Genomic DNA, 14,851 nt, shown 5'->3' with positions numbered 1-14,851 from the left:
TATAGAGCCTTTTCAATTGTTTTCTTTCTCTTAGTAGTAATTTTATTTCCTTCTGCCAGGGTTCATGTCCCAGCATCAAGAAGGGTTCAGGAATCTGGAAAAGGGGCTGCGCGTAGATGACATAGAAATCCAGAGACTAATAAAGAGTCCAGAGACGAGATATAATTTTGAAAGGCATTGGGGGTCAGAGGACCTTCAGCTAAATGAACTGAAGAGTCCCTCCTTGTCTAGGACCCTTGCTTTTATTAACACAATTTGTCCTAAGGCAAGGTGGAGATAATACACTTCAAAGGGTAAGGTTTCAAAGGGTACAGAAGCATTGTCAGTTTGGGGAATAGCCTATGGCTGTTCAGGTGTTTGGCCAGTAGGAGGCAATAACATGTAGATTAAGATGCCCTTTAACTGTCTGGCAACCACAATCAGTTTCCTATTCAGGTTTGGGGAAATGCCTTTAGCCATTCCCAACAGGTGACTACATGTGTGACTCAACCCTGTTGAGTCCCCAAGTCTCATCAACCTTTTGATGAAACTCTTGAAATTATGACATGCTGGAATTGGTCTCCAGCATCCTTCTATGTCATTGGCAGCTCATTTTTTTTAGTGCTGAATAATATTCCATTGTCTTGATGTCCTTCAATTTATCCATTCACCTGCTGAAGAACATTTTGGTTGCTTCCAAGCTTTGGCAATTATGAATAAAGCTGCAGTAAACATCTGGATGCAGGTTTTTTGTGGACATAAGTTTTCAGCTCCTTTGTGTAAATACCAAGGAGCATAATTGCTGGATCGTATGGTAAAAGTATGTTTATTTTTGTAAAAAAATGCCAAACTATCTCCAAAGTGACTGTAGCATTTTGTATTCCCACCAGCAATGAATGAGAGTTCCTGTTGCTCCACATTTGATGTAGCTGGTGTTATAGATTTTGTCCATTCTGATAGGAGTGTAGTGGTATCTCATTGTTTGAATTTGCATTTCCCTGATGACATATGATGTAGACCATCTTTTTCAGATGCTTATTTGGCCATCTGTTAATCTTCTTTGGTGAGGTGTCTGTTAAGGTCTATTGCCATTTTGTAAAATCAGGTTGTTTTCTTATTGTTGAGTTTTAGGAGGGTGTTTGTGTTTTTTTGCATGTTTTGGATAATAGTCCTTTATTAAATACTAGAGGCCCGGTGCATGACATTCGTGCACTGCGGAAACGGGGGGGGGGGGGGGGGGGGGGGCGCGTCCTCAGCTCGCCTGCTCCCTCTCACATCCAGGACCCCTCAGTGGCAGGGAGTGAGCCTAAGCGGGCAGGCGGACATCCCCCGAGGGGTCCTTAGCGCTGCCATGGAGGCAGGAGTGGCTCCCGCCACCACCACTGTGTTCGCCAGCTGTGAGCCTGACTTCTGGCTGAGTTGCACTCCCCCTGTGGGAGCTCACTGACCACCAGGGGGCAGCTTCTGCATTGAGCATCTGCCCCCTGGTAGTCAGTGCGTGTCATAGTGACTGGTCATTCCACCTTTCAGTCGATTTGCATATTATGGTTTTATTATATAGGATGCCTTTTGCAAATATTTTCTCCTATTCTGTAATTTGTCTTATCCTAATGACATTGTCTATAATAGATCAGAAGTTTTAAATTTTAATGAAGTCCAGATTATCCATCACTTATTTAATGGATCATGCTTTTGGTGTTCTGTCAAAAAAGTCATTGACATACCCAAGGTTATCTAGTTTTTCCCTTATGTTACCTTCTAAGAGTTTTATAGTTTTGCATTCTACATTGAAGTCTGTGATTCATTTTGAGTTAAATTTTGTGACGGGTGTAAGGTCTGTGTTTAGATTAAGTTTTTTTTAAATATATATATTTTATTGATTTCAGAGAGGAAGAGAGAGGTAAAAATATCAATAATCAGTATCATTGATTGGCTGCCTCCTGCAACCCTGGCACGCCCCCTACTAGGGATTGAGCCTGCAACCTGGACATGTGTCTTGACCAGGAATCCAACCATGACCTCCTGGTTCATAGGTTGCTTCTCAAACACTGAGCCACGCTGGCTGGACAAGATTCTTTTTTTTTTTCAATGTGGACAATCTAGTTGTTCCAGGACCATATGTTAAAAAGACTGACCTTGCTCCATTGTTCTCTTTGTCAAATATCAGTTTATTATGTTTATATGGGTCTATTTCTAGGCTCTCTGTTTTACTTCATTGATCTATTTGTCTTTTCTTTCCCTAATACTACTTGATTACAACTTCATAATATGTCTTGAAGTCAGGTAGTGTCGTCTCCAATTTTGTTCTCAGTTCAATTTTGTGCTGACTATTCTGGGTCTTTTGCCTCTTCATATAAGTTCTAGAATCAGTTTTTCTATATCAACAAAATAACTTGTGGGGATTTTGGTTGAGATTGAATCTATAGATCAAGTTGGGAAGAACTGACATCTTAATAATATTGAATCTTCCTATCCATGAACATGGACTATCTCTACATTTACTTAGTCCTTTGATTTCTTTCATCAAAGTTTTGCAGTTTTCCTCACATAGGTCTTATATATATTATTAAATTTATATCTAAGTTTTTTCATTTTTTGGATCTTAATGTAAATGGTATTGTGTTTTTAATTTAAAATTCTACTTGTTTGTTGCTAATATATAGGAAAACAATTAACCTTTGTATATTAACCTTGTTTCCTACAACCTTGCTATAATCACTTGTTAGTTCCAGGAGGGTTTTTTTAGTCAATTCTGTCATATTCTACATAGATAAACATTCATCTGCTAACAAAGACAGTTTTATTTCTTCCTTACCAATTGGTAAACCTTTTATTTCCTTTTCTTGTCTCATTGCATTGGCTAGAACTTCCAGTACAATGTTGAAAAGGAGTGGTGAGAGGGGACATTCTTGCCTTATTCCTGATTTACTGGGAAAGCTTCGAGTTTCTCACCATTAAGTATGATGTAGATTTTTGTACATGTTGAAGAAATTCTCCTCTATTATTAGTTTATTGGGGGTTCTTTTCTTTTTTTTAATCACGAATGAGTATTGGATACCATCAAATACTTTTTTTGTCTCTATTAATATGATCATGTGATTTTTCTTTTTTAGCCTTTTGATGTGATGGATTGCATTAATTGATTTATAAATGCTGAACCAGCTTTGCACACCCATGATAAATACTACTTGGTTGGATTGTGTAACATTTTTTAAACATTGTTGAATTCAATTTGTTAATATTTTCTCAAGATTGTTTATTCCTATGATTATTAGATACATTAGTCTGTAGTTTTCTTCTTTTTTAAAAAATGTCTTTGTCTGCTTTTGGTATTAAGACAATGCTGGCCTTCTTTTTTTTTTCTTTTCTTCTTAATTAGCCTGGTTAGAGGCTCATCAATTTGAGTGATCTTTTTCAAAGAATCAGCTTTTGGTTTTGTTGATTTTCTCTATTGATTTCCTTAATCAATTCCATTGATTTATACTCTAATTCTTATTATTTCTTTTCTTCTGCTTCCTTTGGATTTAATTTGCTCTTCTTTTTCTAGTTTCCCAAGGTGAAAGCTTAGATGATTGATTTTAGATATTTCTTCTTTCTGATATATGCTTTAAGTACTATAAATTTCCTTCTAAGTACTGCTTTCACTGCATTCCACAAATTTTAATAAATTGTATTGTCTTTTTCATTTAGTTCAAAATATTATTTTCATATCTCTTGAGATTTCTTCTTTGACCCATGTGTTATTTAGAAATGTTTTTGTTAATCTTTATGTATTTGGGGGATTTTCAGTTATTATTATTAATTTCTAGTTTACTTCTATTGTGGTCATGGTGTAATTTCTATGCTTTTATGTTTGTTAAATTGTGTTTTATAGCCCAGAATGTGGTCTACCTTGGTGAATGTTCCATGTAAGCTTAATAAGAATGTATCCTGCTGTTTTTGGATGAAGTCGCCTATAAATATCAATTATATTCAGTTGATTGATGGTGGTGTTGAGTTCAACTAGGGCCTTACTGATTTTTCTGCCTGTAGATGTATCCATTTCTGATAGAAGGATGTTGAAGTCACCAACTATAATAGTAGACTCATCTATTTCTCTTTATCCCTGATAATTTTTCTCGTTTTGAAGTCTGTTCTATCTAAAATTATAATTGCTGCTGCTTTCTTTTAATTAGTGTTAGTATGGTATATATTTTTTCTCCATCCACTTACTTTTAATCTATTCATGTCTTTATATTTAAAATGGGTTTTGTGTTGACAAGATATATTGGTTCTTGTTGTTTCATCTATTCTTTTTTTAATGTATTTTTATTGATTTTAGAGATGAAGGGAGAGGGAGAGAGAGATAGAAACATCAATGATGGGAGAGAACCATCAATTGGCTGCCTCCTGCATGCCCCACACTGGGATCGAACCGGCAACCCAGGCATGGGCCCTGACTGGGAATTGAACCATGACCTCCTGGCTCATAGGTCAATGCTCAACCACTGAGCCATGCTGGCTGAGCTGTTTCATTCATTCTGACATAAAATATATACACAAGCACACACAATCAAATATACTGTTAATATTATTTTGAACAACCTGTCATATGTTAGATCAATTAAGAAAAGTAAAAGTGTTTATTTTACCTTCATTTATCTTATCTTTGACACTCTTCTCTTTACGTAGATCCAAGTTTCTGACCTATATTATTTTCCTTCTCTCTAAATAACTTCTTTTACCATTTCTTAAAAGGTAGGTCCAATGGCTACAAATTCTCTCAATTGTTATTTGCCTGAGAAAGTCTTTATTTCTCCTTCACGCTTGAAGTATAATTTTGCAGAATGCAGAATTCTAGGTTGATGGATTTTCTTTCTCGACCCTTTAAATTTTCACTTCTCTCCCTTCTTGCTTGCATGGTTTCTGAGATGTAATTCTTATCTTTGTTCCTCTATAGATCATGTATTTTTATCCTCTGACTTCTGTCAGAATTTTTTTTATTGTTGATTTTCTTTAGTTTGAAAATATATGCGTCTGTGTTTTTGTTTTTCTTTTGTGGGTTTTTTGGTGCATTTATCCTGTTTGGTGTTCTCTGAGCTTCCTGACTCTGTAGTATGGTGGCTGGTATTAATTTGGGGAAATTCTCATTCATTATTGTTTCAGATATTTCTCTGTTCCTTTCACTCTTTCTTCTCTTGGTATTCCCATTACATGTATGTTACACCTTTGTAGCTGTTCACATTTTCTTGAATATTCTGGGGTTTTTTGAGCCTTTGTTCTCTTAGCTTTTCAGTTTTAGATGTTTTCATGAATATACCCTCTAGCTCAGAGATTCTTTCTTCAGCTATGTCCAGTCTATCAATGAGCTCCTCAAAGGTATTCTTCCTTTCTGTTACAGTGTTTTTTATCTAAGTGTGTGTGTGTGTGTGTGTGTGTGTGTTTTAGTTCTTTCTTAAGATTTCCATATCTCTGTTTTTCTTAAGATTTCCATATCTCTGTTTGGAAATCTGATCTTGCTGTCTACTTTATCCATTAGAGACCTTAGCTTGCTAAGTGTAATTGTTGCAAATCACTGTCTGGTAATTCCAACATTCCTGCCATGTTTGGCTCTTATGTTTATGCTCTCTACAAATTGTCTTTTTTGCCTTTTGATTACTTGACAGACAGACATGATGTACTGAACAAGAAGAACTGTAAATAGTAGGCCTTTAGCAATATGGTGGTAAGATGTGGGGAGTGGAAGCATTCTATTGTCCTATGATTAGGTCTCAGTCTTCTAGTGATCCTCTGGACTGTGAACTTCCTAAGTGTTTCTCAGTCCTCCCCTCCCCTTACGGCTAGAAGGAGCTGGAGTTGGATAGTATTTACCTTATTATCAGCTAGGCTCTGGTCATAACCCAGCAGATTAGGCTGTGGTTACGTAGTTTCTACTAAAAGCTGACCTTGTTAAGAAGAACAGAGTGCTCTGGCATATTTCAGAATGGTGTCATCCCCCGCCTTCCCTCCACCAGAAACATGAGAAGATTTTTCTCTAATATTTATTATAAGAGTCTTGTTGAACTCCTGAAGGAAAATCTCACAAAATTGTGAAAGTTCCCCATAACTGGGTCCTCCCAAAGTTTTTAATTATCAGAGTTTTCCATCATGAGTCTCCAACAAGTAATCAACTATAGTTCAGGTTTTCCTACCTGTGGCTGGTTCCCAGGGCGTTTTCTATACTCATCAATCTCTTTTCTGGGAAGGCATTACTCCCCATGTTCATCTGACTATCTCTCTAATCTTGAGGCAGCAGTTTGCCCTGTGTCCTCCCTTCTCTATGGATCCAAGAAAAACTACTGATTTTTCAGTCTCTTCAGCTTTAATACTTATTGTTAGGACAGAGTGGCAACTTCCAAGCTCCTAGATGTGGAACTGGAGACCACCACTGAACGTTTTTAAAACATTAGCTTTTTATTCTTTTGCCAAGATGCTTACATGGCATCCAAAGAACAACTTCAACAGCTACCCATGAAAAGGGGTGGCTGGAGAAGCCCAGCTCGCTCCCAGACAAGTGTATAAGGTAGACTATCTTCACTACTCAGAAACTCAACCCCACCAGAATCCCAGAGTTGACTTCAGTCAGAGATACTGATTCATTCTTTAAACACTTGTAAGAAAGACAGAGACTACCTAGTGTGCCAACTATCAGGTTGAACTCTCAGAGGGAATCTTTATCCTTTATGTCACAGCTATTTACGAAGGAGTGAGACACCCAGAGTTCATCAATGTAGACCTCAGAACTCCCCTCAGTTAACTGAACAACTTGTAGATCTAAAGTAATTATGACTTCCAAAGCAGGTGATCCAGTGAGCCTGCTTTTCAAGAATTACCAAAGAATCCACCTGTCTCATAGCTCCCCCTTTGCTCAAACAAAGCATTTCATGGAAAACCTGTCTACAGCTGTACCCAGGTAAAATGACACCACACAAAGTTGCTTTGTGTAGGGGGAGAGCAGAGCATCTATTATCCTTCTATATAAGAGCCTAAGGTGTCCACACATACTCTTAAAAATCAGAGGAGAATTGGGAACATAATTGACACTTATCTTGCAGACTACAGACATTTTATTCATAAGATGCTATATCACTAGGAGTAACCAAATCCTTGTTTGAAAGCCAAGCCCTGTCTGAATTTCTATTCAGGAATTTGAGACCTTAAAAAAGGTTTCTTTTCCTGATCATTTCATGAATACCTTGAATTTTTTTTCCTCTCATAGAAATATTAAGTTATATTGACACAGGAAAGAGCATAGCAAAAATTAGATTTTTAATGGGAAATTTTACCTAACCTGAAGCTTCACCTTAAAATAAAAAACTGGGGAACTGCACATTAATCCCAGATTCAGACCTTGTCTGCTACTTCACTCTCACCCTGGTTCACTCCCTTGTGGGACAGAAACCGTGTATGATTTATTTTTGCATAACACATTGTTTTATGTAGATTAGAATTCTAGTATTCAAAAAATATTTCGTGAATTACCTTTCTTGATAAACTATGTGTGTTTCAGGAAAGCAAAAAAGAACATTTAAAGCATTTTTAACTTTATTTTTACCATAACTCATAATGAAAAGTACATTTGCATCATAACCATTATATACATATGAACATACATGTATACATCTATCCAAAACAAAAATTATAACTAAAAAACAACTTACCCTCCAGATGGCTGATGATTTAGGCTATTCATTCTATTTCACTTTTTAAAATGCTACTCATGACCCACTAGCAGATTTCATGACATCCAATGGTTTGTGATTCAGTTTGAAAAATATTGATTTAGAACACTAGTTTCTGGAAACAAATATGGAAGCAAACGATAAATAAACTAGAAAAAAAGTTTTAAAATAACGGTTACTCACTTGGTTGATGCCAAAGCAACATTGGGTGGCATCTGCTGAAAGGATGGGAGGAACGGCCTGGGGACGAAAGGAAAATACAAACATGTGGGACTTCTATATTGTGTGCCCTCCCAGTTTTCTCCCACGGAGCTTGAATATCCCGTATGTCAGTAATCCTCAAGCTTTTGACGTACATAAAATCACTAGGGAGGGGAGAGATTCTTGTTCAAAATGCAAAGTCCCAAGTCTAGACGAGGGGATGCAGCAGATATATGGCAGAGCCAATGAAGCTATACTTTAAACAATCGTCGCAGTGTTTCCTCTGCAGGTGGGAAGCAAGGAACACTTTGAGAAGCAATGCTCTATAGTTGGGCTTCAGCTGGTCATTAGCTTCCAGAAACTTCTCAAGTGCCCTGAGACATTCTGACATTCCCAGTGATTTAGTTTTTAAAACTTCCCCTCAAAAGTCTAGGAATTGAGTATACTATGTTAAGAATTTAATATTTCTCTGAAAAAGTCAGCATCATAAAGTGTCCATAAGGAATAATAATGTGGACTACAAATTTTCTTTCTTGAAGAAGCTCATTTAGATATACCAAGCCTATTTTTCTAACTCAGGTAAGACCTACAGGGAAGTCTTCATCTTACATTAATTTGATCTGAGTATATGATTATCTCTTGAGTATTAATCACAAATGAAACAAAGTGAATCTTGAACCATGTTAGTTTTGGCAACATTCACACAAAGAGAGCAAATGTCATCTATTTACTCCCTTTTAACAATTTTCCCTGCACTATGACTGTCATGCTGTCTCTAGTATATCTCACTTCATGTGATGACTTTTTTTTTTCAAATATACATTCTTATTTACAGTTAAGTACCTTGAAGTCAGGCAGACTTAGTTGGGATCCCAGCTCTGTCACTTGCTAACTTAGGTGACCATGAGTAATTTATTATCCTCTCTTGGTTACAGCTTCCTTAGTGGTAAATTGGGATAATATATCCTAACCTACATTTCTGTTGTGAAAATTTAAAATATATATGAAAAGCACTTAAAGTAGTGCCTGGCACATTATATGCACTTAAAAATGATAGCAACTCTCATTATCATAAGGTTCTCTACTAATATCAGGGCTCATATTCTTAGTAATTACTTTCTACCTTTCAAAATATTTATAGCGATTCTTCCCAGTAACATCAGGATCTTCATAAACTTCTTTAGGCATTTGAAAAGAAGTGTCATATCTAAAATAAAGCAGGAAAACATTATTCAAGTCTAACATATTTCCAAATACCATTTCTATTTAATATTTCTATGTCTATAAAGTAGGAGATACAAGAGTATTTCAGACTGAGAGCAAAGTCTTCTATAACATACATCTGACTGACTTTCCCTGAGCCAGAAAACCTGGAATTAACAAAAGGAAGTGACAGTTAAGAAAAGAGTCAATTGTCATAGACACAGAGAACAGACTGATGGTTGCCAGAGGGGAGAAGGGTTGGGGGACTGGGTGAAAAAGGTTGAAGGGATTAAGAAGTACAAATTGGTAGTTACAAAATAATCATGGGGATGTAAAGTACAGCATAGGGAATATAGTCAACAAAATTGTAAAAACTATGTATGGTGCCAGGTGGGATCTGGAAATATTGGGGGGAACACTTTGTACAGTATATGGTTATCTAACCACTATGCTGTACACCTGAAATGAGTACAAAGTAATACTGAATGTCAACTGTAAACGAAGAATAAAATTTAAAGTTCTTTTTAAAAAAATAAATGAATTACTTGATTTATTTAAAAAAAAAAAACAAGAAAGGAGTCAATTTATAAAATCCCACATTTTTTTAAAAAATGCCTACTTTTAATTAATAGCACATGAGAATAACAAAGTTTTAAAAGACATCTTTTGATATCCAGGCTGAAAAACAGCATTTAAAAAAATGTTTACTAGGTATGAACTAGTAAATAATCAAAAGAATAAGGAATTCAGGACACTTGTCTGTGAAGGTGCTTTGGCTACAAGTCTCCAAAACATATATTTAGATACTACCAGAAAAGTACACATCCAATTTCTAAGATGGATCAAAGGAACAACAAATTCAGTCACCTCCACCTGTGGTGGCAAGATGTCATTATTTATATATTTATATATATCTACACTAATAAAAGAGAAAGATGCAAATTGACCATACCCCTGACACGCTTCCCATTGGCTAATCAGGGCGATATGCAAATTAACTGCCAACCAAGATGGCGGCCGGCAGTCAGGCAGCTGAAGTGAACAGGAGGCTTGCTTGCTCCAGTGATGGAGGAAGCCAAGGTTCCCCGCCTGCCGCTGCCGGCCTCTGAGCTGCACTCTAAGAAACTATGTTGCAATTATAGAAGCTAAACAAACCCCAGAAACCTGCTTTCAGCCAGCTGGGCCTCAGAGCTGGAGTTGCAACAGTGTTTCAATTATAGAAGCCAAACAAACTCAGATACCGGCTTTCAGCAGCCGAGGCCTCAAGCTGGAGCCGAGCCTCAGAGCTAAAGCCGGCTCTCAGCTCCAGTGACAGCCATAGAAGGTAAATAAAGCCAAGAATAAGAAAAAAAGGAGAGGTTGGGAGCTTCAGTCACCCGCCAGCCTGAAAACGGCCCTCAGCCCCTCACCCAGACTGGCCAGGCACCCCAGTGGGGACCCCCACCCTGAAGGGGGTGTGACCAGCTGCAAACAGCCATCATCCCCTCATCCAGGCTGGCCAGGCACCCAAGCAGGACCCCCACCCTGATCCGGGACACCATTCAGGGCAAACCAGCCGGCCCCCACCCGTGCACCAGGCCTCTATCCTATATAGTAAAAGGGTAATATGCAAACTGACCCTAACAGCAGAAGGACTGGGAATGACTGGTCACTATGACACACACTGACCACCAGGGGGCAGATGCTCAATGCAGGAGCTGCCCTCTGGTGGTCAGGGTGCTCTCACATGGGAGGAGCTCTGCTCAGCCACAAGCCAGGCTGATGGCTGCCAGTACAGCGGTGGTGGTGGGAGCCTCTCCTGCCTCCTCAGCAGTGCTAAGGATGTCCGACTGCAGTTTAGGCCTGCTGGCAAGTGGACATCCCCTGAGGGCTGCCGGGCTGCCAGAGGGATGTCTGATTGCCATCTTAGGCCCAATCCCCTGGGGAGCGGGCCTAAGCCAGCAGGTGGTCATCCCCTTAGGGGTCTCAGACTTCGAGAGGGCACAGGCCGGGCTGAGGTACTTCCCCTCCCCCTGAGTGCACAAATTTTTGTGCACCGGGCCTCTAGTATATATATATATATATTAGAGGCCCAGTGTATAAAAATTCATGCACTGGCGGGGAGGGGGTCCCTCAATCCGGCCTTCCCCCTTTCACAGTCTGGGAGCCCTCAGGGGATGTCCTACTGACAGCTTAGGCCTGCTTCCCCAGGGGAGTGGGCCTAAGCCGCAGTCTGGCCTCCATCTGCAGGAGCAACTGGCCGATCAGGGGAAGGCGATGCCCCCATCATGCCTCTGCTGCTGCCACTGCCGGCCACCATGGCTGCCTGAGCCTCGGCCCTCGCAGCCACCACAGCTTGCCTGAGCCTTGGGCTCTCACAGCGGCAGCCACCATCCGCAGCCTGCCTGAGCCTCGGGCCGGCCCTGGCAGTGGCAGCCACCATCCACGGCTTGCCTGTGCCTCGGGCAGCCACTGCGGCTTTGTCCAGAAAGACGTTCACCCTAATTAGCATATTACCCTTTTATTAGTATAGATTCACTCCAACCTTCTGAGACCATCTGCTAACTAATAAACCTATAACCACTGCTCCTGCATCAGGCTTGGTTTGATTAAAGGGATTAAGAGAGAGAATTTGGGGTCCACTGGCCTAGGTATAGCATCAAAATTATACATTTTAAAATAATGCAAAATAAATAAATATTTTTAATATGAAAAATGCATTTATTAAAAACATGAGTAGCAACTGAAGCTACTAGACACTTACATGCCAAGTTTCTGGAGGGTTTCTCTCCGTTTCTCCTCATGTCCCCTCCATTCCCGACTGATGAATGGTGGGACGGGATCTGCCTTGCTCCAATATAGAGAATGTCTTGGGTAATGGATCAGGTTACTGAACATAGTCCTAAACCTGGGAACTTTCCTCTAATGTTAGGCAGGGAGAAAAAGGACAAAATTATGCCATCAGATTTTCTAAAGCCTTTTACTTACATTGCAAACTTTTTTTAAAGGGTAAAAAAAAGAGTGTATCTGGCACAGAAAGAAGGGTTATTGGTATATAGATGGAATATCTCTGGAAGAATACCCAAGAAACTAATGACAATGAATGATTATGTAAAGGGAACAGAGGGCTAGAAATTACTTCATATTGTATACGCTTTTGTACTTCTTGAATTCTTTTAATACAGGTATATATCACTTTCCCCATTTAAATAAATTAGGTTATAATGAGTCCTTTATTCATTATTAGAGGCCTGGTGCACGAAATCCATGCACAGGGCGGGCAGATCCCTCAGCCCAGCCTGCACCCTCTCGTAATCCGGGACACCTCAGGGGATGTCCGACTGTGAGTTTAGGCCTGATCCTGCAGGGACATCCCTCTTGCAATCTGGGACCGCTGGATCCTAACCGCTCACCTGCCTGCCTGCCTGCACACCCCTAACCATTTGCCTGCCTGCCTGATCACCCCTAACCATTTGTCTGACTGCCTGATCGCCCCTAACCCCTCACCTGCCTGCCTGATCGCCCCTAACCACCTCTGCCTCTGCCCCCACACCTGGGACCCAGGCTTCCCTCGTCTGGCAAACCGCAGGCACCCAGGACCTGGGCAGCTTTGCCTGGGCAGGCACCCCGGACCCCAGGTGGCACTGCCTGGGCCCCAGCTTTGTCAGGAAGGACATTCGGAATGACATCCGGAAGACATTCTGTCTACCTGGTCTAATTAGCATATTACCCTTTTATTAGTATAGACTAGTTAATTAATCCCCACACTGGGCCACAAGTATCAAGATGTCTTTGTCCCCTAGTAATCATGGCAAAGTAATTTCTGTAGAACATAAAAACCAGTGGAGATTTGTTTTAAAGATTTGTTTTAAATTGATTTTTAAAAAAATATATTGTATTGATTTTTTACAAAGAGGAAGGGAGAGGGATAGAGAGTTAGAAACATCTATGAGAGAGAAACATTGATCAGCTGTCTCCTGCACACCTCCTACTGGGGATGTGCCAGCAATCAAGGTACATGCCCTTGGCTGGAATCAAACCTGGGACCTTTCAGTCCACAGGCTGACGCTTTATCCACTGAGCCAAACCGGTTAGGGCTAAATTGATTTTTAGAGAGAGAGGAAGGAACAAGGAGAAGGGGAGAGAAACATCAATATGAGAGTGATACATTGATCAGCTGCCTCCTGCACGCCCCATACTGAGGATCAAGCCTACAACCCCAGGCATGTGCCCTGACCAAGAATCAAACCAGCAACACTTTCAATGCCCAACCAATTGAGCCACACCAGCCAGGGCGATAAATCAATCTTATCAGCACAGCCACACTAGATGGCTCAGGTTCATTAAACTGTCTTAGGGAATGAATTAGACCTACCAGTCTGCTTCGACTCAGGAATGCTTGGACATTTGCCTGTGTGTGGTCTTGCTCACTTGACACAGTAAACAACGGATCTGCAAAATAAACAATAAGGTAGCATAAGGAACAGAACGTATCTACTCCTAGTCGGAGAACAATGGCAAAGCAATGTAATTTCTTAATTGGAAAACAAATTAGAAAATTTATATCTTGCCTAACTCCACAACAGCTCATAGCCCTGTTACTCTACCACAGTGAGAGTCTGTTAGATGCATTTCTTTTCTATGCATTCCAAAATCAGTTTATAGACCTGAATACAAAAAAAAAAAAAAAAAAAAAGGACATAGTCTCAAGCACCATAACCTAAACATGCTTTCTTCTATTCTATGAACAAACCAGTTTCCAGTCTGGGAAGCTCAGGAAATAGTGCAAGAAGAAAGAACACTATGCCCATTTGCAAGTGACAGAAACAATAAATTTGGGCACTCTCATTTCAGTACACAGGGAAAATAGGAACTCTTAACAGTATGTCCTCTCCAAATGGGTCAACATGTTAAGAAAATGTCATTCTCTGATAAAAGATAAATAAGATCAGCTATCTTCAGAATTCACCCCTTAAGTTTACAGGTATGTTAATGACGGGACTAAGTTATTTCTCCAAAGTTCAACAACTGATTGATATATTGAAAATAGTATGGAGTAAAGGTAAATTTCTATTCATATTCATTTAAAAGATACCACTGGGTCTATGGTTGCAATTGTGTAATTCACCTGAAATTAGTTTAGCCTGAATAGCTTCTGAGTCTGAATAATAAATAATAAACCATTCTCCTCATATTCCCATAAGGAGTGTGAAGACATGATATCTAAGAAAGCGTCTTGCCATCTATAGAAGATACTGCATGATTTGTGACTACACATTCTGCAACATATCCTACAACTGTGATCATAATCAGTGTTTAATAAGCAGTAGAGGGAGCATTTGAGGTCTTGATCCCCAGCGTATGTTGTCAGTTTGATTCAAATAAATTCATAAATATTCTCAAAATGGGGAGCAGGGAGGGGGGAGCAGTAGAAAGGCCTCTGAGATGCCCACGTAATAGTAGTCACCAGGTATCACTTGCTTACTCCTAGACAGATATTAAGTGCTTTACATGCAACCAGAGGCCCGATGCATAAAATTCGGGCAAGGGGCTCGGTCCCCTCCCCCCCCCCCCCAGCTTCCTCCTGAAAGGCATCCGGGAAGACGCCCCGAAAGATGTCCAGTCTAAATAACATATTATGTTTTTTATTATTATAAATAATTGAATTTACCTTCACAAAAACCCCATGAGGTAAGTTCTAAGCCTTCAATTTATAAGTGAAGGAGCTGAGGCTTTAACAAGTTAAGCACCTACTATTATGGCAGTTAAGATATTGAATCCCCATCCCC

General features: G+C 39.7%; 1 protein-coding gene across 1 annotated transcript in view; it reads right to left on the bottom strand.

Moving 5' to 3' along the window:
* The window catches only part of MAATS1 (MYCBP associated and testis expressed 1), a 62,305-nt gene that overhangs the window by 42,614 nt on the left and 4,840 nt on the right, over positions 1-14,851 (bottom strand). Inside the window, exons 2-5 of the mRNA XM_006090917.3 lie at positions 13,438-13,514; positions 11,827-11,984; positions 9,004-9,087; positions 7,863-7,919 (exon numbers count right to left, since the gene is read on the bottom strand). Of these exons, the coding sequence (XP_006090979.1) occupies positions 7,863-7,919; positions 9,004-9,087; positions 11,827-11,984; positions 13,438-13,514 (376 nt within the window). The remainder of the gene's footprint in view (positions 1-7,862; positions 7,920-9,003; positions 9,088-11,826; positions 11,985-13,437; positions 13,515-14,851) is intronic.

The sequence above is a fragment of the Myotis lucifugus genome, unplaced genomic scaffold (genome assembly GCF_000147115.1).
Source record: "Myotis lucifugus unplaced genomic scaffold, Myoluc2.0 scaffold_84, whole genome shotgun sequence".
Classification (NCBI taxonomy): Eukaryota; Metazoa; Chordata; class Mammalia; order Chiroptera; family Vespertilionidae; genus Myotis; species Myotis lucifugus.
Note: the sequence above shows the minus strand (reverse complement) of the source record. Positions and strands in the feature narration are given on the sequence as shown.